General features: G+C 36.9%; 1 protein-coding gene across 10 annotated transcripts in view; it reads right to left on the bottom strand.

The window, feature by feature from the left end:
• The window catches only part of UBR5 (ubiquitin protein ligase E3 component n-recognin 5), an 82,081-nt gene that overhangs the window by 12,496 nt on the left and 45,234 nt on the right, over nucleotides 1-24,351 (bottom strand). For 5 of the 10 annotated variants that reach the window (XM_082753143.1, XM_082753139.1, XM_082753137.1 and 2 more), the window contains 29 exons: nucleotides 23,755-23,898; nucleotides 23,554-23,665; nucleotides 23,193-23,347; nucleotides 22,153-22,350; nucleotides 20,849-21,059; nucleotides 20,159-20,203; nucleotides 16,798-16,924; nucleotides 15,322-15,473; nucleotides 14,833-14,928; nucleotides 14,290-14,413; nucleotides 13,891-13,988; nucleotides 13,043-13,191; nucleotides 12,567-12,658; nucleotides 11,481-11,627; nucleotides 11,268-11,386; nucleotides 11,045-11,171; nucleotides 10,818-10,947; nucleotides 10,103-10,263; nucleotides 9,385-9,624; nucleotides 8,378-8,501; nucleotides 7,640-7,751; nucleotides 6,407-6,538; nucleotides 5,252-5,509; nucleotides 4,613-4,881; nucleotides 3,704-3,915; nucleotides 3,151-3,381; nucleotides 1,511-1,584; nucleotides 715-887; nucleotides 502-615 (listed from right to left, as the gene is read on the bottom strand). In XM_082753143.1, the coding sequence (XP_082609269.1) occupies nucleotides 502-615; nucleotides 715-887; nucleotides 1,511-1,584; nucleotides 3,151-3,381; nucleotides 3,704-3,915; nucleotides 4,613-4,881; nucleotides 5,252-5,509; nucleotides 6,407-6,538; nucleotides 7,640-7,751; nucleotides 8,378-8,501; nucleotides 9,385-9,624; nucleotides 10,103-10,263; nucleotides 10,818-10,947; nucleotides 11,045-11,171; nucleotides 11,268-11,386; nucleotides 11,481-11,627; nucleotides 12,567-12,658; nucleotides 13,043-13,191; nucleotides 13,891-13,988; nucleotides 14,290-14,413; nucleotides 14,833-14,928; nucleotides 15,322-15,473; nucleotides 16,798-16,924; nucleotides 20,159-20,203; nucleotides 20,849-21,059; nucleotides 22,153-22,350; nucleotides 23,193-23,347; nucleotides 23,554-23,665; nucleotides 23,755-23,898 (4,326 nt within the window). The remainder of the gene's footprint in view (nucleotides 1-501; nucleotides 616-714; nucleotides 888-1,510; nucleotides 1,585-3,150; nucleotides 3,382-3,703; nucleotides 3,916-4,612; nucleotides 4,882-5,251; nucleotides 5,510-6,406; nucleotides 6,539-7,639; nucleotides 7,752-8,377; nucleotides 8,502-9,384; nucleotides 9,625-10,102; nucleotides 10,264-10,817; nucleotides 10,948-11,044; nucleotides 11,172-11,267; nucleotides 11,387-11,480; nucleotides 11,628-12,566; nucleotides 12,659-13,042; nucleotides 13,192-13,890; nucleotides 13,989-14,289; nucleotides 14,414-14,832; nucleotides 14,929-15,321; nucleotides 15,474-16,797; nucleotides 16,925-20,158; nucleotides 20,204-20,848; nucleotides 21,060-22,152; nucleotides 22,351-23,192; nucleotides 23,348-23,553; nucleotides 23,666-23,754; nucleotides 23,899-24,351) is intronic. The other 5 variants (XM_082753136.1, XM_082753142.1, XM_082753144.1 and 2 more) reach the window with 2 other exon arrangements.

Here is a 24,351-nt window from a genome sequence, read left to right on the forward strand (position 1 = left end):
AACTTAATTACAGATTAATCAAAACAGACTAGAAGGCTTTCTCAGGATATATGTAGTTCCTAAAACACACAAAAAAGAGTACTATAATTGCTCTGATAAACACAATCTCAATGGCTTCATCAAACAGGAAAAAACAATTTTCTAGTTTTGTGTTTGTATTTCATACACTTCACTTGTCCACAGACCAAACATTAAATGGCAAATCTACTGAGCACGGTAATATTTGTTATCATGATTATAACATTTGTATTTCAAAATTAACTCATGTTGTATAGCAGACTTCAAAAAGTATTACTTGAAATATGCTACGTCAGTAACTATAAAAATTCCTACATTAAAAAATTAAAAATTAAAGTTTTTGCACTTACTGGGCTTTTGAATTATCTTTTTTTTTAAAAGCTACTTAAAACTTTCTGTGAAAAATTGAAGTGTCTCTTAAGGAATGAAGGTACTAGCTTAAGTTATCCCCACTGTATAAAATAATCAAACTTTTAGATCTACCTCAAGGCAGTTTCTATCCACTGTAACTTCCATCAGGCATTTCCCACTGTTGGCAGAAGATGAATACAGACCCTGGCTTGGTCGGCCAAAGAGATCTTCTTTGCGAGCATTGGGCTGAAAATGAACAAAAGCATTCTGGGTAAATAATATATTTCAGTTAGAAACGAAAAAGCAAACTGCAGTTATCTTTCAGAACACCATCGCTGGTGGCACCTGTAATAGATGGGGCTGGTCTGCCAGGGGGATGGCTTCTGCCAGAGGAACCTCAAAAGGATTGGGTGGAATGCAGCCAAGGAACGTCATGGAGTCTGATCGTCTGAAAAATGGATGGTTTTGGCCGGTCTCTGCTGGGAGGGAATCATCATCTTTGTCGTTGAGTGTAGCACCTAAACACCAGAGAAGATTTCACCTTAATTTTCAGTTATAAAAGCAAAGGATTTAAACTATCAATAGTTATTAAGCTCCTCTCTTAGCTATCTTACTGAAGGAACAGGAATGCAAAGCACCTCTCTACAGATTTAACAGTTCTACAGGATGCTTCTTCAAACCTTCTACTTTTCTTAAGTCGCTTAGTTGACACTTTTATTCTTTTTACTGTAGCAAGTTTTAATGAATGTGCACTGCTACACTATATCTACTTCATACAGAGTACACATTCTATTGTTTTCAGCAGTATCTTCAACAGATCAAAACCACCACAGTTTAGCTCAGATTCTAATTTTAAATTCTGCCATTGTGCAGAACAATAAGGGCACAAACTCTGCAGGTTAGAGAGAAAGCAAATGAAAAGAGGGGCCCACAATGAAAACAAGCAATGGCAGGACAAATCTGGTAAAATAATAATGGTATGAAAGTCTTTCATAGTTAGACTTTAGTAAGGACATCTTTCCATTATCTTAACGTATGCAAATAACAAACACTTATTCAAAGCCTCAGCTAACTAATGGGGAAAAAACATTGTGAAAGTATTGTAATTTAGCATATGATAGAAGTGTTTCTGTATACAAACTTTGATTGGTATCATCATCATTTTCATGTTCTGAATCTTCATTGTCAAGACCCAGCTCCAAAAGTTCACGAGTTCTAAAAGAAAGAAAGAAAAAAAAGCATTTACAGCAGTTGCAATCAATAAAATCAACAGTATAATCAGTAAATATACTTGCAAGGTATACATCGTAAGAACTGTGAAGTCACTGGTGAACAGGCAGGTATTTTCCATTGGGAGGTGGCATTCAAAGCTGTAGAGCCCCTCTCATTACATAGTCACTACACTGCTCAGGCAGTTACCCCTAAATGCATTAGGCCACCCACCAAGGTTGATCTAAAGAGTTAATGCTTCAGTCAGCAATGGGTATATTTATTTTTAAAGACCATATCAGTACCAAACAATCTAAGAACTCTAAATTAGGGGAGGAGTTATATAACTGAATACTGTTCTAAAATTCACTGGTGTAGAATATGCTTGATCCTGTAATTTTAAATGATCACATTTTAAAATGCAAGTCTGAGCTATGCATTAGAGAAATAGATTTCACTTTATTATAGTATCACAAACTTTGATTAGTTTTTATTTGTGGCAGTGTATGCCAAATATGTTCTGGAATTAGATGAAAACTAATAAAAACATTTCATGCAGGCTCTACTCAAATGTCATCTAACAGAAGCAAGGGACTTCATTTTAATTTGAACCACTCACTTTTAAATGTGAAAGTCTGAGCATTCGTAGCTTAAGCATTTCATGAGAACTTAGCAGTTCTTTGGTGAAGTTATTTGACAGATTTCAGTACACGAATTTTTGGGAACAAAGAAGATTCCAGAAGTATGTTACTGCCTGGAAAAGGTTTAAAGCCACAGCTCCAACTACTCAACTCAGCCTGCACCAAAACTTGGATCAGTTACTGCATTAAACCACTACCACTTCTGAGGAAACTACCGTTTCTAACAATAACCTTTGGTATACATTTTGAGGTTCTAACAGGCCTTACATTACAAGATATATTGAGCATAACATCTGAACTAAAGCAGCAGTCCAGTATATCTTAAATATTGATCACTCATGTTTTACAATTGCTAAATTTGTAGGGAAAATGAACAGTTCTGTGTTGTTTTTGATTTGTGACACTGAAAATCAGGGGCAGGGATAAGCAAAGACTTGCATTTATCCACTTGCTGGCTATGACTACTCAGGTACTTCACCTCCAAACTTAGTAAGTAGAAATAGTTGGCACAGACTACCAACACACGGATATGCATGTGATCATTAATCACCACTTCATATCAAAGGACATTCTAAAAAAACTTAGAAAGAAATGCTGGTATACCTTGTAAAATGCTATCGTTGAGGCAATGTAGCTTTCAACTTAATGACATTTTCTGTTATCAGTTTCCCTACCGTGCTTTAGGTAATGAGGTTAAGACTTAAGTAACCCAAACACGTGGAAAAAAAATCAAACTACTGTGCTCACCATACCAAATGTTTAAGTTTTCTCTTACGCCATTTCTAGCACATTGAACAGATTTCTAACTTAGTCATTATTATGTTAAACACGAGGAACAGACTGCATTTTTCAGCTGATAACTTGTCTTTAGTACATCTGTTAGAGGCACTGCCATGCAATGAGGTTTTTGGTTCTGAGTCAGACTTAATACCTTTTCCGTTCCAGCTGAGGAGTATCCAATGTTGTCTGTTGATTCATTGCCTTAATCCAATAAATAAGCGCTTGAAAAACGTATGCTACATGCTTTAGCGAACAGACATCTAGAACAGGAAGGACATCTGAGTGCTCATCATTGTGCGAACGCATCAAAGACAGTGCGTAGTTCAGGAAATCACCACGTGCTGACATCATTCCCTGACGAGCACTGAGTAAAGTAGCACGCCTAGTGAGAGAAAAGAATTGAACACAGATTAGGCATCCTTTACTATTATTCTCCACATCTGAAATATAGACATGAAATACAAAACAGTGGGATAGTAAGAGCAATGACCATGATTTCACATTTTTCTGTGTAAATGCAGCTGAGGTGCAATATATTACAAAGAGGTAATACCGGAGATAAAACTACTACATCAGAATAAACCAAGTAGCAGCAACAATACAGGAAGGCACCATTAATCAAAACAGTAACTATGCTGCTGCATTACAGAATTAAATAGAACTAGTACTTCATACACCATGCAATAATTAAACTGTTTTCATACCTTCTTCCCTCGAGTGTTCTTAAGCTAGCTTCCTCACGAGCTGTCATCCTTTCCCTTCTGGCTGAGTTCTGAGAAGCATGCAGAGGATGATTTGGATGCCCAGGATCACCCGCGGATGCTAATGCAGAACCATAACGCAGCTGTGCTTCTGTAGAGTCCATGATACTAACCATCCAATTCCAAGTAGGAATAAGCTTTTCTTCTACATAATTCTACAGAAAATGAGATTTAATGAGTTTTGCAAACAACAGAACCAGATGATAGAATGCAATCTCAACACAAGCCTTCACCACTACTTTTACAGTTATGTATGATTTCCCACAAAGAGACTCTAAAAATCCCACTCAAGAATGACCAACAAACAATTTCTGAAAGCTTTACGGGGACACCTGATTTACTGTAGTGGTGTGCAGTTCTCTTCACTTACTACCTTGGTGTTTCTGTAAAGCGTCCTCACGATCCCTCCCTCATTTTTAGGCACCTCTTCTACTCCTCACCTTATATCTACATTGCAACTCCCAGATACGCACATTTTGTTTTTTTTGGCCTAATTCCTAACTTTTTGGTAGCTTTAACAGCCCTCATCCCAATATGGTGTCCTCTATCCTTCACCACTTGCAACTTCAGCAAAAAGGACATAATTTTCTATGCAGATCTCAATTTCAACTGCATACAAAAATTCCTCTTTTAGCTCAGTCTTTTCCTTATTTAGTTCCAATATTAGCTCTGTAGCCTCATTTCCTTGCTATTTGCTAACTCCACTGATTTGGTTTTTGATCCAACACTAGCCAACTTTCTTCATTCTTTTCTATTCTGGTCTTTAAAAATCTCAATAATTTTATGATTCTACCTAAAAAAATCCTAATTACATTGAGATTATGCTCATGCACGAAGTTTGTATGTTCTTACCTGCAAGTTAACAGCATCTTGGTAAGTCAGCTTCACTGCAGCTGGGATCTGAGAATACACTAAATGATTGTACTTGGGAATCAGACCCATGAGGTCAGATATCTGCCGTATCACTATGCTGTATGCTCTTGCTAAACTGCTTGCAGATGTTAAATAGCTGCTTGCATTGCTGGCTTCAAGTGCTGCAGCTGCTGCTGCAGCGCTCGTACTGATGGTACCGCTCCGACGTAGGTTGGATGGATCGATGTAAATCAAGCCCGCTGAACTTGCTAAATACAGAAGTATGACATTAATGAATTTAAGCTTTGCTAAGCATTTTATGTATTGACAGATATCATGAACATTTCTAGTAAAAACCCTTGTAAATATTAGTGACATCACATCTATAGCAAGTAAAAAGTCACTACTTAAAAAAAACGTGACTAGCTACTGCAAGCATATTCGCAACATCTTAAGAACTAGACTGGATCCTTCCTTTTGTTAAACTCAAAACCAGTACTAGAACAGTCAAGATACGTCATTGCTGTCTTTCTAGAACAAATCTGTAACATTTCCTCCTTAAGAGAACAAATGAAAAGAGAGGAGGGAGCAAAGCCACAAGTTAATTGACTGTCATGCATGCATTTTACTCAGACTTGCCTGCTGGGGCTGACGTACTAGAAGGAGCAGTGCTAGTGGTTCTCTGGTTTTGGGTGTTGCGTACAGCCCACTGCATAGAACGAGGAGCTTGGGCAGCACCATTGGCGTGTGAGCTATTTGTGGTTCGCTCCAGAGGCTCATCAAGCATAAAGGTCTCCTGTTCTATGTCATCGCTCTGACTGCTGCTGCTATCCGAGTCACTGGAGTCATTTGATTGAGAGTCATCTTCAGAAAAAAATGCTGGAACACTGCTAGCTCCTGTCAAAGAAAATAAGCAATAAACAGTAATTGAAGATTGCAGTCATATACATGCATGGATTTATCATACAACTGTTATAAAAACGTTTTCATAAGAAAAAAATTACACATTATAAAAACGTTCACGTACCACTATCACAAATTTTCAATAAATTATCCTTATGACATACTGCATATTTTCCAAAATCAGTTTCACACACAAACAAAAAAAAAAGCACTAAGACTATTTGCATTTCAAAAGACAAATGAAGAAATAATCTGATTTTTAAAGTGTTCACTGATTCTGCCCCCTGTCAGTGAGCTCTAAAAACTGGGCTTCCAGACAACAGTACAGCATTTGTTTTCAAAAGCCTTTAAATGGCTGATCAGGTTTCACGTTTTGCTTTAAACCATAGCTAGCTTCTGCACTAAAAATGAGTGAAAACATTTCACTGCACTTCACAGGAGTGCTAAATAATCTTTAGCTAACACATGCAGAAGCTCTGTAAGAGCAGAGAAGATGGCTCTCACTTTAGCACAGCTTCTGCAAAAAGCCTGCATAGTTCCTTCTAATTATAGGCAAAGAAACAACAGGAAATATTGGAAGACAGAGGTGTGAGGGAAGAAGCTGGTTGAAGAAGCAAAAAAAGGAAAAGATTGAGGGAAAGGTATTTGTTATAAAAATGTCATGATCAGGTAATTCTCACTCTTCTCCATTTAATTGTGAAGTAAATCATTTCTCCAGTGTGTCTCTGAAGTGTTGGATACAGTCCAGCTCCAAAGGCAAAGAATAACATTTTTTTAGCTGAAACCAGTCCTGCCCCTATTAAAGCTAAACCACTAATACATTTCTTTTTCCTGTACAATTTAATCCTAATACCTGAACGGCTGGATTAAACATGAGATGATGTAGCATACCTGCTTCTGAGCCAGCAGTAGCTGCAGTGACAACACTTCTGCGCCCGCTAGCATTGTCCTGATTACTGTGGTTACTCTCACTGTCACTTTCGGTTTCAGCAGCAGCTAGTAAATCCAACTCCATATCACTGCCTACAAAAACAATATAAAAAAACCTCATGTTTAAAAACAGAGAAAAACCGAGTGGCTGTAGTAGCTCATAAAAGACATTAAACTAAACCCAGAGCCCCTGACTGTAGCAGAAACTAAAAGACATACAGGGAAAGAGCATAAAAGCAGTGCAAATCTGAAGCAATATGTGTAGCTTTCTCCTTGTTTTCCAGCAGTTAGCTACCCCTGACCTTCTCACTTAGCCCTGTGCATATACATTCAGTACCCACACTGAAAATTAAGACTTGAAGGATTAGCTGCTCAAACCAAAAAACCCCATAGCTATTTGTGCATTTGTATGAGAAAAATTAACCACATGCTATTTCAAGTGAATATCCAAGGAATATTTGTGGTTTGTTTTTTTTTTTTTTTAAATCTATTTAAAAATACAGGTTCTATTCAATTCAAAATTTTTAGAATTATTATTCCAAGTACTCAGCAAGTGAATGAACATATTTCCTGTCCTGTAAATGAACTGACTGGAACCATGAGGCACAGACGAAGAGTACAAGGTAATTTTATTTAAATCATACTTTTGGACGATCTAATCCCAAAGAGACAAGAGAAGTCACATTAATAGCAAGAATTTCCAAATGTAATGGATGAATTGTGGCTATTAAAAATTGATCCATAATTCCATATTTCATGAGTGGTTTGAAAACTCGTTCACCACAGTTCAGATCCTTTTTGAAAGCACATCTACCATAACTGCTATTCTATCATTAGTCATTCAAGAGCTAAGCTACTTTTCAGTCCTCCGGTTTGCAACAAGAACTGTCAATATTCTGTCACCAGTAGCAATTACAAAAGGCAAAATCTGATATATTAATATCTAATGATTTTTTTTTAATCTTTGATACTTCAATATTTTCTCCTTCTGCAAAAACAAGAGTTTGTAACAGGGAGGTAAACCGTAATCTCTAATTTTACCCATCTTGTTTCTATGATGTGTAGCCCTAACCCCTTTGATTTTCTCTGTTTATGCTCCCAAATTGTGATCATTGATGACTCTGAAGATCCCTTCTGGTTTTGATGCAGTTAGTTCCTCCAATCAGTAATATGCGCAATGCACATTATACATACCATCTTCATCATGCTCATCATGCTGTCCTTCTGCTTCAGCATTTTCTTCACCATGTTCTTCCTGCTCATCATGATGGTCTTCTTCACCAGCTACCCCCTCAACCACCTCAACCTGGAAAGAGGTATTTTAATTTTATACCAAAATAATTTCTATATCAAAGATCTGTGTGTTTTCAAAAGGAAAGTATAAAATTTCATGTAAAACACTAACAAACAAGAAGACATATCTAAGAAAAAAATCCCACGAATGAAAGACAGCTTTGGACATCAGATTTTAATGCTGAAAGAGTAAAGCTGAACAAAGCCTAGAAGTAGTTTCTAAATTTGGAAGCGCTTCATCCTGGTAGAAGTCCCTCTAGTAACCATATGTTGAAAGGCCATTTTAATAAAAGGGAGTTATAATAAAGTGTAAGATTACATATAAAGGAGACTACAGATGTATTTATTGTATTTTAAGTCATACTGTTATTCAAATGCTTTGTACACACTTTGTATACTCTCAAGTAACTAAACGCTGTTGGAAACAACATAGTTTTGTATTCAAAGCTCTGTGAAAACAAAATGCTTGTGGAATTATGGACTCCATGGAGTATTACTGTGCTTGTAAGGGGTAGTTGAGTATCTTCTGAAAGCTAGAGACCTTGACGCATGAGTTTTTGGCTTTGAAATTAAAGCATGTGCTAATGCATTAGGTCCCACACTGAGGGGAAGAAAGAAAGGGAGAAAAAGAAAACTGACCTCTTCCACATCTGCTGAAACAATATCATCTTGTTCTTCATCCCTGCCACGAACTGGCTGTGACTGGCTGATTCGTCTTTGCTGAGGATTCCTTATGATGTACGATGACTGAGACTGACTAGAACTTAAAAAACGGAAAAACAGGAAGAGGTTATAACAAAAAAGCATTAATTAAGAAAGGAAAAAGCATCAGTTCAGATCCTTTTTAAAAGGAAACCTAAAAGCATGAAATGCCTAGACTGAAACAACCAGACTGAAGAAAGACTTTTGCAAGTTTATCATGAAACTAAGATCAGCTTCTTTTTCCTAGATGGGTGGGTAGTAGGCAGAATAACTCACTGATAGCAAAGCTCACATGAAATGGTAAATCAGCACAACTAGACCACTGAAAATCTGTAAAGACCTTCAGAACTTGTAAGAGTAACTCAGTGCTTCATGTGTAAATACTTCCAAAGTCAGTAGATCACTTACATTCAATTGAAAGCTAGCAAAAAAATTTTTTTTGCTATTTCTCAGAGGTATAGAGTAGAAAGCAAGAAGAAACGGACGTGAGTTAGAACAAGAAGAAATTCACGTTATGCCAGAATAAAAGAAAAGGAAAAGGGAAATAAAAAAAAATTAAGACATTTTTTTAAAAAGATTTCACAGTGAGTGTGGTCACCAATCCAAAAAGGTTACACCAAAACATTGTGGAATCTAAATCCTTGGAGAGATTTTGCATCTAAATGGACAAGGGCCTGAGTGACCTGACAAAAACTTGAACGGGGATCTATAGGGACATGGGGATACAGGGAGAAGGGGACAGGGTGATGACCTCTGGATATCACTGTCAACCTAAATTAGGTAAGAAATCTGTCAGTAGGAATGTATTTCCAAAATACTTGCCCAGAATAAGCAGCTTTTTCTACTAATGAAAAGTTAATAAACACAAATCAAAACAACAACAAAAACAAAGAACAAAACCCATCTTTAACAGACTTTGAAAAGAATAAATAGTGAGCTTTTACCTGCTAGACTGGTCAGATGATGGTCTTGGCGGTAGAGGCTCCACAGAAAACAGTTCTTCACTTCCCTGCATGGCATCTATGCTGGTGCTAGCGAGAGTAAAGGGTGCTGTAGGACGTGCAATTCCCATCCTGACTGGAATAATTAAGGATTCTGCTACATTGCACAACTCTTCGACAGCATAGGGCAATAATGCCTGGAATACACGTTTACATTTTCCAATTGGCTGTGGAATAAAATTGCTAGGGAAAAGATAAGGAAAAATAAAGGTAAGTACATCTTCAATATGAATATAACACCTTTTTCAAACAATCCTATCTTTAGTATGTACATAGACGTGTATATAGCAGCAATATGAGGAACTACTGAAGTCAGTTAAAAACATTCAGTAATTTAAGAGACTAAGGATGAATACCTAAATCTACAAATAATAAACAGATAAAGATTGTATTTTTGACTAACATAATAAAAAACCTACTTCCCAAAACCCTCAGAGAAGTTCAGCGTCTATCTTAAGAAATTAAAGCTTCACAAGCTACACACAATACCAGCAGCTATTGTGCAATCTTGAGGCACATACATTTCAATACAACACTGCCGACAGACTGCACCTTAGTTCATATGTTTCTGCCTATTACTGATGAGTATCAACTCATTTATTGAGAGAATTAACAGAAAAGCAAACAACCAAAACAATCCCCTCCTATCTTCTACACTTACTTTTTCTTTTTGGAGGAAGCCATTTCCACGCTAAGAATGACAAACACTCTTGCCACAGAACGCAGGAATCTCATTGTAACAGCAATCGCTTCTTCTCTACGTCCTGGTGTATACTTGTTTTGTAGTTCTTTTACCAGAGTACCCAGTAAAGTATCTAAAAGCTACAGAAACAAATTATTACAACCCAATAATAGTGTATAATTTAGAAGCATGAAACAAGCCAAATTAAGGTTCAAAAAAAACAGAGCACAGTCATAACAGTGTAACTTCAGAAAAAAAAACAGTTAATTTGAAGTTATTCTCAAATTAGGCTCACAGTGTATCACCCCAAATACACTAGAATATCCCATTATATCACAGAGAGTTTGTAAGAAAGATGGAAAAAGACTTTTTTTTTTTTTTTTTTTACCAGGGCATGTGACAGGATGATGAGCAACAGTTTTAAGCTGAAAGAAGGTATATTTAGATAGGATATAGCAAAGAAATTTTTCAGAATGAAGGTGTTAAGACACTGGAACAGGATGCCCAGAGATGCTGCAGATGCCCCATCCCTGGAAGCGTTCAAAGTTGGACAGGTCTTTGAGTAACGTTAACTAGTGAAAGACGCCTCTGCATAGCAGGGGAATGGACTAGATGATCTTCAAGGTTCCCTGCCAAGCCATACCATTCTATGACTATTCAGAAGTCAATGTAAAACGTGGCTAAGTGTGCTTACCAAGATGTCTGCTGTACACTTGACAATAAGGCAATGCGTAAAACAGTCCAAGCGAATAGTTCCACTTTGCTGATTAAGGTAAACTTGTTCTTCAGGCAAGAGATGGCCTATCCTGCTGCTTGCACTAAGACTTAGAAAAAAACAAAAAGAAATTAAATTTTATCTAAGTCAGCAGGTCTCAAACACCAAATCAAACTTTACATTGTCGACTATTTGTAGATACACACGGGTCTTTATTTTCCTGGGAGCCGAACATGATCATAGACTTCAGTGCATTCCAGTCTTGCAGAACACGTTCCAACGCAAGCTGAGCAAATCGAGGAGGTTCTAAATCGTGATCAGGCATATCAGAATCTAAAGAGATAAAAAAAAAAAGCAATACGAGGAAGGGGTATTGAAATTTTCCCATTTATTATAAAATACCATTTCTTTCAGTGAAAGGGCTCTTACCTTCAGGATTTGCAGTTTTACGATTACGATCTTCCCTAATTCTAGGTGGTCTGTATTGGCAGTGTTCCACAGTTTGCCTGGCAACTGTCTGTACTAAAAATAGGAGGAGATGTTCTCCCCTGTAATGAAAAATTGATTAGTGGAGATACTGTACACCACATATTTTAAGCAATAAAGATTATTCTGCTCTAGTCACTGCACAGATGAACTTACCTGCTATTTGGCATAGTAACAAGATTTGTGGTGGTAAGCAGGCGGTAAAGGAGATCAAGGCGAGCAGACTTCTGTCCTGCAATTAGTGTTTTACACTTGCACTTCTCCCAGCAATCACAATAAGCTGTGGGGGATGTTCGTTTCAGCCTATAAGAAAGAGAAAAAGTGAGCTGCAAACACTGTTCATTAACACACCAAGTATTTTCTACGCAGGCTGTAGGTGTTATTGTAGACATTAAGATTCCTGCTAGAATTTTGTTAATTATATTATTATATTACACCAAGATGTAGCTTAAAAGAGAAATGCATTTTTACAACACTACACTTGACATTTGCCATTCTTGTTTCCTACACTCACTTCACGAGAGCAGTTTCACTGTAGAGCTTTTCATAGTGCCTTAAAGCTCATCCAAGAAAGTATATTTTTCCCCCAAAATAGCCTCCAGCCAAAGTTAAGTTGAAGTTCCTTTCTACATGCAGTAAAACCTCAATAATTGTCAAAATGCTGAGAATGTCTTTATAATTGTATTTGTTAGCTTACTAGAGCAAGGATGTTAATGCAGTAACATTTACATGCAGTAACAGTGGTACAAAACTTCTGCAGCTTCAAAACTTTGGCCAGGTTGATCAGAGACATCTTGACTGTTCATTTGACTTTTAGCTCACTTCTCCCTTTATTACAGTTGATCTAAGAGATGAATACATGTATACTACACTTCTTTATGGAAGTTTACAAGAATAATCCATCATTGGCAATCAAGGGCTTCAGAAAACTTTTGGAGGTGCCCAAAATGAAGCATATTCTTCTCAGATTATTACACACTTAAGGGTGTTAGACTTACTCAGTTACTCTGAATTCTATAAAGTGAAAATTACGAGATGGCTGCATGTTATTCTTTCAATTCAGATCCATAAAATAAATCTTACAGAGCAGAAGAAAAATATATTTAAAATATTCAGATATTAGAGAACAGAAGATCAGTAATATATTTTAATCAAGGGAAAAAAAGAACCAAAACCAATCACCAGTAAAGAAACAAAGCTACAAGACTGATTTGATTATAAGAAACAGAACACAATACTTACTTGCAGTCATGTCCTTTGTGACAGACCCTTGCACATTCTGTGCAACAACAAAGAGATTCTAACAGGCCACATGTTCGGCATTCAAATATATCCTAAAAAAGTTAAGAGTATTATACAGAGGTTTTCCTTTATGTACTTTTTATCTCAGAGCATTGTGTTAAAATTGCACTTTTTAAAACTGATGCCTTCACTTAGAAGTCAGTCGATTCTAGAAAGTGAAACTGTTGCTAATTTTAATATTCGCTGTTTTCTAAGAGTTATTTCCATCAAAATTTTTGCCAAAGTTAGTGAGGTGAAAACCACACCCATTAACAGCAATATTCTGACCAACACTGCCTGCCTTAAGAGTAAGGAGCAGTGACAATATTAGACAAGTTACAAAAATTAAAAACTACTTCAATTACTCAAAAATTGGATCACTAGACTAACATAATACATGATCGAAAAATATTACTTAAAAAGGAAAAAAGCCTTACTTGGTTAATATGTTCTGCACCAGTCCAGGTAAAGCTGCATGTATCATTACAACATAAAACATACAAGGGAGAGTCATCCGGATTTGTACCAGAAGGACAAACCATTCCCATAAACACATCATCTTCTTTTTCACTTGAAGTTGCTTCAGCTAGAAGAAAAGAATGTCAGTGTTTAAAAAGAAAAAAAAACACAGAAACAACCAACAAAATCCATACTTGACAGAAGAATCACAGGGTAAGTTTCAATGAATTCTTCACTTTTTTTTTTTTTTTTTGAAAACCTTGTATGTCACATCACAGGTAATTGTTCCAGAAGCTGCTGCCAGCTCCTGACCAAAAAATAACCTTGAACAATCTTCCTCCAGTTTTAAATTCACTTGCATTCTAATCAATTCGATGAATCACCAACGTTGAAAGAGTCATCAAGTATATGTTTGCATAAAAGTCACTTTAGTAACATCATCTAGTTTGGCCTACTGATCTGTTTCCCTCCAGTTCAAATACATAAGTTCAATGTGATACCTGTGTACCACTGGAAAGTGGAACCTTAAATCACTAAGGATTGTAAAGCACAAAAGCAGTAATATTCACATAAATCTTTCATAATACATACACTACAAATAAGGGTGACACTCTGTAACAGATTTCCAAAACGTGCAGCAGTATACTTTACTATTTTGTAAAGACATGTGTAGCACCAACACCTGTTCCTCAAACCCATGTACTACTGCATACAAAGAATGAATCTATGTGATTCATTCTATGTGATGAATGTAATGAACCTGAACGCATGCTAATGCCAAATTTTTGAAAAAACAATACACTAATAATTAGTGAAACTGATGTACCTTTAGCAATTTTTTGTGCAGTTTCAAGAATTGTAATTGCAGCAGGATATGCCCGGCCACTGACTGCTGACATAAATGGTGTCATGCCTCTTGCATCCCTAGTGGGGAAGAAAAAGAAAAGTCAAAACACTGACCCTTTATGTTTATTTTTTTCAACAGGAGAGGTAGGAAGCATACAAAAACTTAACACTGCTAACCTTGTGCAAACTGAAATACCAGGGAGTGATTAAGCACTTTTACTCATTTTACTTCTGTACATAATACAAAAGCTGCCAACTTCATAACATTCTCCATCTTAGCTGATGTGACTCTAAATTAAACTTTTTAAAAAGGTTTCTATACAATAAATTGCATTATGTAACATTAAAAAGAAGAATGAAAATTGATTTGAAAACTTACTTGGCTGACAGCAATTCTCGAAGATAAGGTTGTAAAACAACACTATCACACAGCAATTTCAGTATGAAATGAGCATTTGCCTTCCGATCTTTTGATTCCACTACAGATGGTTCAGTAGAAGGCCCTATAAGGAGAAAATGAAAATGCAGAGAAACTGTTTTCCCTCAAAAAAAATGACTACCTATTAAAAACAAATAATTCAATGTTTCACTTCAGTGATTCATCAGTAGGACTATTCAGCAGTTTGTTAGCTGCTGCAACATTTCACTGAAATACTGTAAATTGCAGTTCCAAATTACATTCCGAAATACAGGCAGTAAGATCAATTTCATACTGATCACCAAATTTTTATGCTTCTCATTCCTCAGGTAAAAATTATTTTATGTAAAACTTCAGGTACTCTGCGCCCTCATGAAATTCTGCTTCGATCCAATCTTCATTTGGTTAGAAGTGTTTGCATATGTAGAAAGTCTGTGCAAACAAAGATGTCTTTTCAGATCATTTTGCTTCTAAAGCATAATCAGATAAGCAGCGGGTCCTCACCTGGTATCGTGGAGGTGCTCGGTCCTTGGCCGGTGCCAGTCGCTGCTGTGGTAAGAGATCCCACAGCGGGGGCCAGGATAAAATCAATGTCACCATCTTTCAGTAAACAGAACAGCAGGATGTATATCAATATATAAAGACATCCCTAACAACATGCTCTTTCTGCAGCGTCTAACACACTGCAAGCTTTCTCTGTTTAATGGGTACTCTTTCCTACAAACGGAAACATTCCTAGACTAGCATCCATGGAAGCAACATTATAAAGCATACTTCACAGAAGTCTGACACCAGCATAAGACAGGCAGACACAGGATTAAAAAAAGAGCTTTTAAGCCTTCAGTGAACTCTTAAAGCACGCTTTGCTATCTCAGTGACATTAAATGTTTCAGTCTCACAGTCAAGTCTAAGCAGTTTACCTTAAAAGTCACTGGTTTCTTCATTAAATCTCTTCTTATATTACAGTCTAATTTGATACAACAGTAGACTTACCCGGATCCATTGCAGGAGGATCGGGAACCCAGCTGGGAGGAGCTATTGGTGGAGAAACTGGGTCCTGGTGATCACTGGATGAAGCACCAGCTTCGTGTCTGCCCAACCCAGCAGCTCTCAAGGATCTTCTCATCATTTCCCTTAATCTCAAACTGAATAAAAATAAACAAAATAAAAAGGTAAAAATACAAACTCATTTTCATGTATAATTAGGACATCTTAAAGCTGACTTTCAAACTGAAAAACAAAACCAAACTTCTTGTTTACATTTTTCTTCATCGTTGTGTAGAACGAGCAAAGAGGTATTTTTCATTCCTGTATTCCATTTTGTTATAACAGGATATACCAGCCATGGAAGAAAAGGCAGTCATCGACTAATCGAGATGGGTTTGAGCCAAAAACACATCTACTTTTTCCTCCTCAGCACTGCCTGTTGCAGGGTAGAGCAGGTGACAGGCATTATCACCACTATCTGAAATTCCTTTTACCCCAAGCTTGTTGCCAGGACCCTGGCATTTGCTTCTGTTGATGCTGTCTTTTTAAATCTAACTTCAAAAAAAAAAGTTCATGAAGGAATTAAAAAAAGGGCTTAAAATTATTTTAGAGGTAAGTTTTAATTTAAAATTTTGTAACATGAAAGTGCTGTTTTACTAATGATAGTCAATAAATAATTTTAAGAAATTCCATATCATCTTAGAAGAAGAAAAAGTGATAGGAATAACGTATAGCCAAAGAATTCAGTGTGATACGAAGAGGTACATTTTTGTTTTTAAATGCACTTCCTTTTATATAGCCAAGTCTTCTGTAGAACATGAGAGGGAACCTTCAGTCCTCACCTCCCATATCAAAATGATCACAATGATGAGGACTGCAGCTTGGGAAGGATAAAAACATTTTACATCAAATGCTCTGACTATAGCACTGTGTTAAAAAACAAACCCATGCCCTCATCAGGAGTGCTCTGAACTGACTAGAACTCAATACAGATACCTTTTGGTTCTCTTGACACGATCACCACTCAGCTAACATGATGGAAACAGAAAGAACTTCAGCGAAATCAGACATACTAGGAAATTCTATTTTTCTGTTTATCTGCCCAAGTGACCACCTTCCTCAGAAATTCTCGTAAGAGAAAGAACTTCGGCACAACTAGAGTACTTCCCTTCCAAGATATTTAATTCACCTTTATGAAGAACACTAGCGCTTATCCTTTTCTCCCAAGGAGAAATATTTCCACTTTACTACTGAGGAGTTAACACCACAACCCCAGAAAAGAGAATCAGTTTAGAAATATCCCACCATCAGCTGTGAGAGCTGGGGATACAGGACTGGAGCTCCATCTTTTTCTCTTTGAAGAAGTGAAATCTGACTTCACACTAGCAATAGAAACTATTCTTAAACTAGACTGAAAGGAAGAATTAAAAGAGATTGGTAACTAATACCAAAACTAACATACAGAAAACAAGAAAACATTACCTTCTGCTGCTTGATGATCCTGCCCGACTTCCTGGGCCGTTACTTGACACAACTGAGATTGCATTTGCAATAGCTTCCACAGCAGAGAGCCTTTCAGCAAATGTGTTCCTTTCAGAGCGCTCTGCTTCTGAAAAAAAAATAAAAATCAAAAAAAAGTTAGTGTCAAAATTTCACTTGGGAAAATTACAAGGAAGGAACACAAGGCATGAAATGCCACTAATTATAAAATATTCCCTGCATTTATTGATTTAAGATTTAGAGGGCAACAGTAGTCTCGAGTAGGATTTTTCATTATTATCTTTTATTTTGAACAAGTATTAACCATAATTTTGACTGGGTTTGGTGTCTAAAAGGGAAGAAAGCAAAGGAAGGAAACTTAAGGCACGCCATGTTCCAGAACAAGCTTTCAGTGTCATGAAGAGACAAGGCTCTACCACACAGCTGACTCTAGACACTTGCCGAGTAAAGGCTTCAAAAGTAATGACAATCAAATAAAAGCCAGAACAGAACAAAACAAAAACACCACACACTTCACAATTTACAGCTGTGAAGAACAATGCAGACTTGTGGGTCTGTAAGATACATGCTCTACTTATGAGCATGCTTAGGAAAATTGTGGTAAGAGTGTAATATGGTAGCACAATCGGTTTAAGTTCTAAATAAGCATTGCTTCTCACATCTAAAAGCTTAAGTACCACAGCACATAAAAGTCCTAGTCATAAGCAGGACTGAGCTGTGCCAAGTGCTGGGCAGAACACAAAAAATTGCCTAGTTGTACCGAGCACAACTTGAAGCAGCCACTTGAACCAAAGGCCTAATTTAGATTTATCTGCAAAATAAATACAGAGCAGTAGAAGTCAACTGTGCAAGGCTTGCATACAATAACACCCACTGCTTCTTCAGGCTACTGGCAAAGATAACAGCCACTGCACAGCAAGTTATGGATCACTCTAGCAATAGATACCGAAAGAATTGAAAGAGAAGCTACATTCGGCGTGACACAGGCCAGGAGAAGAGCTATTTTCAATTCAGACTGAACAACAGTTTTTTGTTAAAAAAAAAATAGAAGGAAAAGTTTCATTCCTAAGTATTTTTTTTCTTCAAAGTGAGTATGATCGTTCTTTCAGGACACGTTTCAAAGTTGCTACAGCTACTGCTCACTTCCCAATTAAAGGCTTTTCAAACTGACCTTCACCATCCTTCACACTTCTGTTCCCCACGGACAGTATTAAGACCCAGATAATCCCAATTCTTTTTCACAAGACCATTACCCACTAATACTCTACATTTTGAATTGATAGAATAAGGTAATTTGTGAGTGTTTGTCAGCTTTCATAGTACCTTTATTCTTCAGATCTGCTACTGCTGGTAGTGATGAGTAGCAAAAGATTTGGGGTTTGCTTGTTCTCAAGTACGTGCAGGTTTCTTACAGAGAAGAGTCATTAACTATTCACAGCACAGCTACTGAGTGCTTGACACACTCCTAACCCTTGTGCCCCCAGTTCTGTACTCGTTGACCTGTAGTTTTTAGTGAACTGCCATTTGTGCAGTACTCCTTTACAAGACACAGTAGTTCTGGAAAACACTTCTTAGTTCATGACCCATCACACAGTACTTGTGGCCTTATCACACAGCAGCTCTCAAGCGTGATCCCTCAAGCAATGCAAATTCTCTTCAACAGAGAGATTTCACCTATCCATGGTCCTGCAGTAAACTAACTGAATTTTAGCTGTTCCACTTAAAGATTTTTGGAAATCCATCAACTGCAAATGCCCTGCCTCTATGGGTAATTAGATGCTTTGATGTTTTATGAAATCTGCCATAGTTTTCTAGAAAAACTCACCTGTTTATAGGTTTTCATTAAATATTTATTATACTAAATTTCAGATTACTTTAACAATTCTACCTTCTTTGGTTGTAAGATCCATTCCACTGGCTAGACTGAGGAGATAAAAAACAGAGCAGCCTGCCCCCAGCCTTACTGGTCTAGGTCCACTCTTTCTGAAATTCCTTTATCTTACACTACAGAAACTATGGGGAAACTAGGCACAGGATCTGAGAACAAAAAAGCTCATCACTGCCTTTTCTATTCCCCTTCTGGCAGTTAAGGAAGAATATCTCAGGCAGGCGCTAGCTGGGAAGGAGCAGTATTTTCTGCAACTCAAGGAACACCACACCTGGAGCCTGGAATTGAAGCCTTTAGTCCTAAATCAATCTTCTTCTACAGTTCAGCAAATGGCTGTGTAACTTACAGTAACATTAGTCAGCACTGCCCTCCAGATGATACACAGAAAATAAATTGTCCTAGTATCAAACTCTAGCAGGTACAGTGGAAGGTGAATGTGATCTGAATATGAAGACATGAATCCCTTTTTTAAAACAACACTTGTGAAGAGAAAGAGAGAGGCAGAGGGGTGTTAAAGTCCATCAGGTTCACACTCTTTTCAGATTTCAGAAAGTTAAATTACATCCAAATGAAGTTACTGAAAGAATGTCAAGGTTGCAAAGACAAGCACTCAAATTAGGAAAAGTCAGATTAAGTTTGCCCATGCATCCTTATTTCAGCTTCCTTGTGTGCTTATAGTAAAAGTCTTCAGTTACACAGATAGTTTTTTGGTGGTGGTGGGGTTTGTTTTGTTTGTTTTGTTTTTCCTCAACAAGACCCCTGCCTCAATCAGTGCACAGGATGGACGACACACCATAGATGAAGGGTTGTACAATGAGCAAACTGTTTGTGCCTTGTTTGCTGCTAAACTGGAAAGGTGCAAGCAGTAAGGCAGTAACAGCTTGGAAAGGAGAAGGGAAAGGTCTGTCTCGTGTTTAACACCACTGGACATCGCTATGGAGAACTGGATCCTATTTCAGTCACATCTACCAACACAGAGAACTTTGTTAAACAAGTTTTTATAGATGATAGTGATACATTTTTTACTCATTTTTGGACACAGAAAAGGTGCCTGATTCACAGAGATAAATAACATCCACAGAACAACTAAGATCACTGTTAAATCCAGCTCTGGAATGAAGTGTTATGAAATAACACCTACTCAAAAAAATGGGACTAGGCCCTAGACTTCTCAAACAGAACCCTCAAAATAAGTCAACAGCTTTGAACGCAGAAAAACTTCAAGCTAAACCACCTTCAAGAGATGAGGAATCTGTACCATTAGCTTCACGTTATAAATAGGGATGTGAAGAACAAATAAGGTTTATAAATGACTAAAATTCAATGACAGCACCATACAAAAATCTCACAAGAAAGTTCATTCATTATTCAGTGCAGGGTTTGTATGGTGTGCGTAAGTAAGGAATGGGGCCACACACTGAATGATGAGGATAAAAAGAAATATTGAATAGCTACCCATTCGGTGAGCACCGTCCATCTTGTGCACTGAATGAGGTAGTCCTGTGGAAAAAATAGTATGAGGGTGTAATTAAAGACCATTTCACAATGCATACCCACGTACAGCACCTGGGTAAACTTAATTCTGGATCTCCTAATTTTTTTTTTTTTGAGTGCTTGACTTAGCAACCTTGTTGTTCTGTTAACATACTTTTTACATAATGGGATTTAACAGACATTTTTATATGGTGTCAGTGACTAACATTAACAAAAAGCCTTTTTTTTTTTTTTTTTTTTACATTTCTTAATACATGTCAACTGCAAGTAAAATTGGAGTCGTTAATGTTCACTACAACACTTGAAAAATATCAAGTATTGTTTCTCATTATGTTTACTACTGATATAATGGGGATACTAGTGATATAAAAGGGAAAAATACTTGTCTTCATTTAAAATGAATATGGGGATGCAAAAAGTTTGTCTTTTGCAATCAATACAAGCACTTCAGTACTCCCCGCTACCGCATACTTATAAACCTTTATGAGAGTAATAGAAGTGTTGCCTCAGCATCTTTGACAGGTTAGGACACAATTTAGGTGCAAAATTTTAAGATACTCATATCTGAAGAATGCAGGCTTTGTTTCAAGTGCTCTGGAAAACGCATAAAAGTTTACTGTGCAATTATTTTCACGACACTGTTGAGCTCACCCTCTTCCTCTTTTGTTTCTTTGTTGCTGGTTGGAAAGCACACAGACACACAAGCGTGCAGAATATTGCGGTTTCCATCACATCTATGGCCAAGGAACGTCTGCAGCACTTGTGGATTCTGATCCAAAACAACTGCTTGTTCAAGATTCATCAGGTATTGTCGGCAAGCCTCATAGTCACACCGCAGAATGTGCTGCATTAGAGTTTGCTTCTGCACTCAAAAGAATAAAGTAAGTTAAATCAAAGTACAAAAACTGTAGACATACAGATTTGGCAGGCACTTCCAGTTTTCCATGTTTGAAATCCATAGAATGATCTAAACCTAGGATGTTCTTGAAAGTCAGTGCAGGAACTGCTGAGAATATGTATTATCTCAATTACAGCACTACTAAAAACTCAGAACAGCATGCAGTCAGGCACAAGAAAAGAAAAGACAGGCTTAAGCAGCAGAAGCTATCAAACTCCCCAAAGTATGCCTTTGGCTTCACAGCTGGGTTCTTAAGATAAATTACTTTTAATTTCATCTAACTTGGGAAAAGTGGTATGACTGAAAAAATAAGGGGTCTACATTAACTAGCTCTTATATATTTTGTTTTAACGAAGTGATAAACATGAGGAGAAGTGAATGACAAGAAGCTGCTGAAGGTCTGGGAGGCTCACTACATATGTAATTTGCTTTTCCACAGTGGTTAAGTGCTCCATTGTGAAATCAATCTAACAGGTACACAATACCTCCTGGTGGCAGCATAGCACACACCAGATCCAACTAAAAATCACCAAATCAATTATTGGTTTATATACAAGCATGATAGATAAATTCACAGCAAAACTACTCATACAGCACCACAGATGAGTACAGGTCTCTACATGCAATTCAAGTGAAAAAAATCTTTGCTTGATTCTCAAAGGTTTCTAATTTGTGGTCCAAATATAAGGTACAAAAGTGTTAAAAGCATACTGTGTTCACAAGAAAAATAAAGTAATTGGATCCCTCAGAAAAGCTCTGCACTCATAAAAAAAAAAAAGTTTCAAATTGATAGTACAGACATGAAGACAAGAGCTTTAGAAGCTATGCTTAAAAACTGCATTGATTAAAACCTGCTACAGAAGTCATGTACCACCAATGGGTCTTCCACTTTACTACATCAATTTGGTTTTGCTTTGATAATTCTATGCAAATCTTCTGCTGAAATTAGTTTCCACAGCAAAAAAATACAAGCTGCTATCTAAACACTAAGCCCCTTCAAGCATAATTTTATAAAAACAAATTAAAATATATATATATATATAATAGAAACTATTACCTCAACAGCCATAATAATAATGGCAGCTTTCTTTTTGATGGTCGAGTTAGCAGGAAGATTTGTTAGGGAATGAACACCCATTCCAAGACTACTGATAGGTGGAAGGTCAAGCCAGTCAGGGTCTCGTATCCCACCCATGCAGTCTTTAGCCATTGGGTAGATAGTACCATTTCCATCTCTAAGAATAATGGGAGATTCCTGTGTTGGGGGAAAATATTTTAAAATTAAATCTCCACAACTTATAAACATTTCCATTCCCAAAAGGTCCATTTCTGCTTAACTCCCAACAATGAGAGTTTACCCCAAATTCTCATTTCCACCACTAATAATTACAAGTGTGTCAACATAAGACAACAGATTCCCTTTCTCAAATGCCTGAAATGTGCTTGAGATAGCAAATACTTTTAAATACATCTTCATGACAAACATTCATAATGAAACATACATTACTTACACTTTTAGATTACTTAAATACTCCAAAGAAAGGTGAATATATTGAAATCCAACAAACAAATTCCATTTCTCTGCCACAAATATATCCTTCAACTATCCCCAAAAAAGTATATTTTGTTTATGAAAGTCGCTGAAATGACTTTGGTATTTTTTTTCCTAGGTCTTCCTCATGGATGCCTGCACAGTGTAATCAACTGTACAATCAGATAAAATAGGATATTTAAGAATGGATAATAAAGGGGAGTTGCACAAAGCCTTAATATATCCATTTTGTTACCAAACTTTTTTTTTTTTTTTTGCTAACTCTTTCATTTGTTCTCAAGAGTGGATTTTCATCTGTCTCACTTCTAAAACACAGCTAGCTAGCCAGTTTACACGAACACAGGAACTACTCCATCAAGTTGGTTTTTCCCCCTTTTTACTTTTGATTCAAGGTAGAATTTGAATGAGATTATTAATAGTGCTTCAGTGAGTTAGACTGCTCTTCCACCCACCCCTCCAAAATATTAATGGTAGTATCATTCCATTTAAAGCTGATAAAAGTGAAAAACAGTGAGGATAAATGATCGAGATGCAAGGCCACAAACCTGTCCAGCTGTAAAAATAGCAACACTTCTCTCATTCTGACCCAGGAATGCAATGCTGCTAGTAGGGAAATTGTTTTCCTGTTCAGCCTTTCCTGTAGCAAGGTCGAATATGCAGTAGCGAACCCAGTTCCCAGTTTTCAGAACAGCATGAACTCCTTCAAAGATATATGAATAAAACGTTAATGCCTTGGACTAATGGCAATTGGTAAAAATGCCAAACTTCTATGCTTTTAGGGACTTGCTAAGATCAACATTGTTTATTTAACTATTTGCATTAGTTTGAAAGTCAGTTTTCCATGAGGAAGAGAGACAGGGAGTAAAGGATATAACGGAATATCTTTATGGGTTAAGTTCCACTTACCTTTTGAATCTACATTTACTGCTAGAATTTCTGTTTTTTCAGGAATACACAGCTTTTTAGGTGTCCTCTGAAAACAGTCAGGAACTTTTGGAGTTCCACCAGTTTTTACAACCTAAAAACAGTCATAAAATTTTAAGATACAATAAAGCACACAGTACTGACATTTCGCAACACTTTTCTCAGTGTTTCACAAAGCCGTACCTGCAGTTCATCTATTCTGAGCAGCCTGCAATCTTGGAGAAGAGAGGAAGGATCAGGATCTGAATTAGAACTGCTCTGACAGTTTGCATTACTGGAAGTGCCTGGAAATTTCACAGCAACATAAGCACCATCCACTTTTAGCACCTACAAGCAGAAAACATTACAGTTTTAATAAAAACTTTGGATAGACACTGTTGAAGCTAACTTGCTTTAAAATGAAACAGAGCTTTGTCGGGAAAAGAAAAAAAAGGTTGACAATCAGTGTTAAAATCCTACATATCCTGGTCTTTAGCTTTGTTGTTTAACTACAGTTACTAACACTTAAAAATTTGCATTTCCAAATGACTCCACGGGCATCCTGCACCAGATCAGAAATCACTTCACTTCAGCATCTTACCTGCAACAGATACAACATAACTGACCGGAGACACTCCTACTGCTATTTCCCTAACATATCCTTCTACCTACTGGCAACAGCAAGACAGCTTTAGGTTTTTAAAGCATGGATAGACCCTTCTCCTACTGATTTGTCCTGTCATTTTTTTGAAATAAACACTATTCTTGTGGCAATAATTCCAAATATTAGCTAACAACTGA

Source organism: Aythya marila (assembly GCF_965140915.1).
Source record: "Aythya marila genome assembly, chromosome: 2".
Taxonomy (NCBI): Eukaryota; Metazoa; Chordata; class Aves; order Anseriformes; family Anatidae; genus Aythya; species Aythya marila.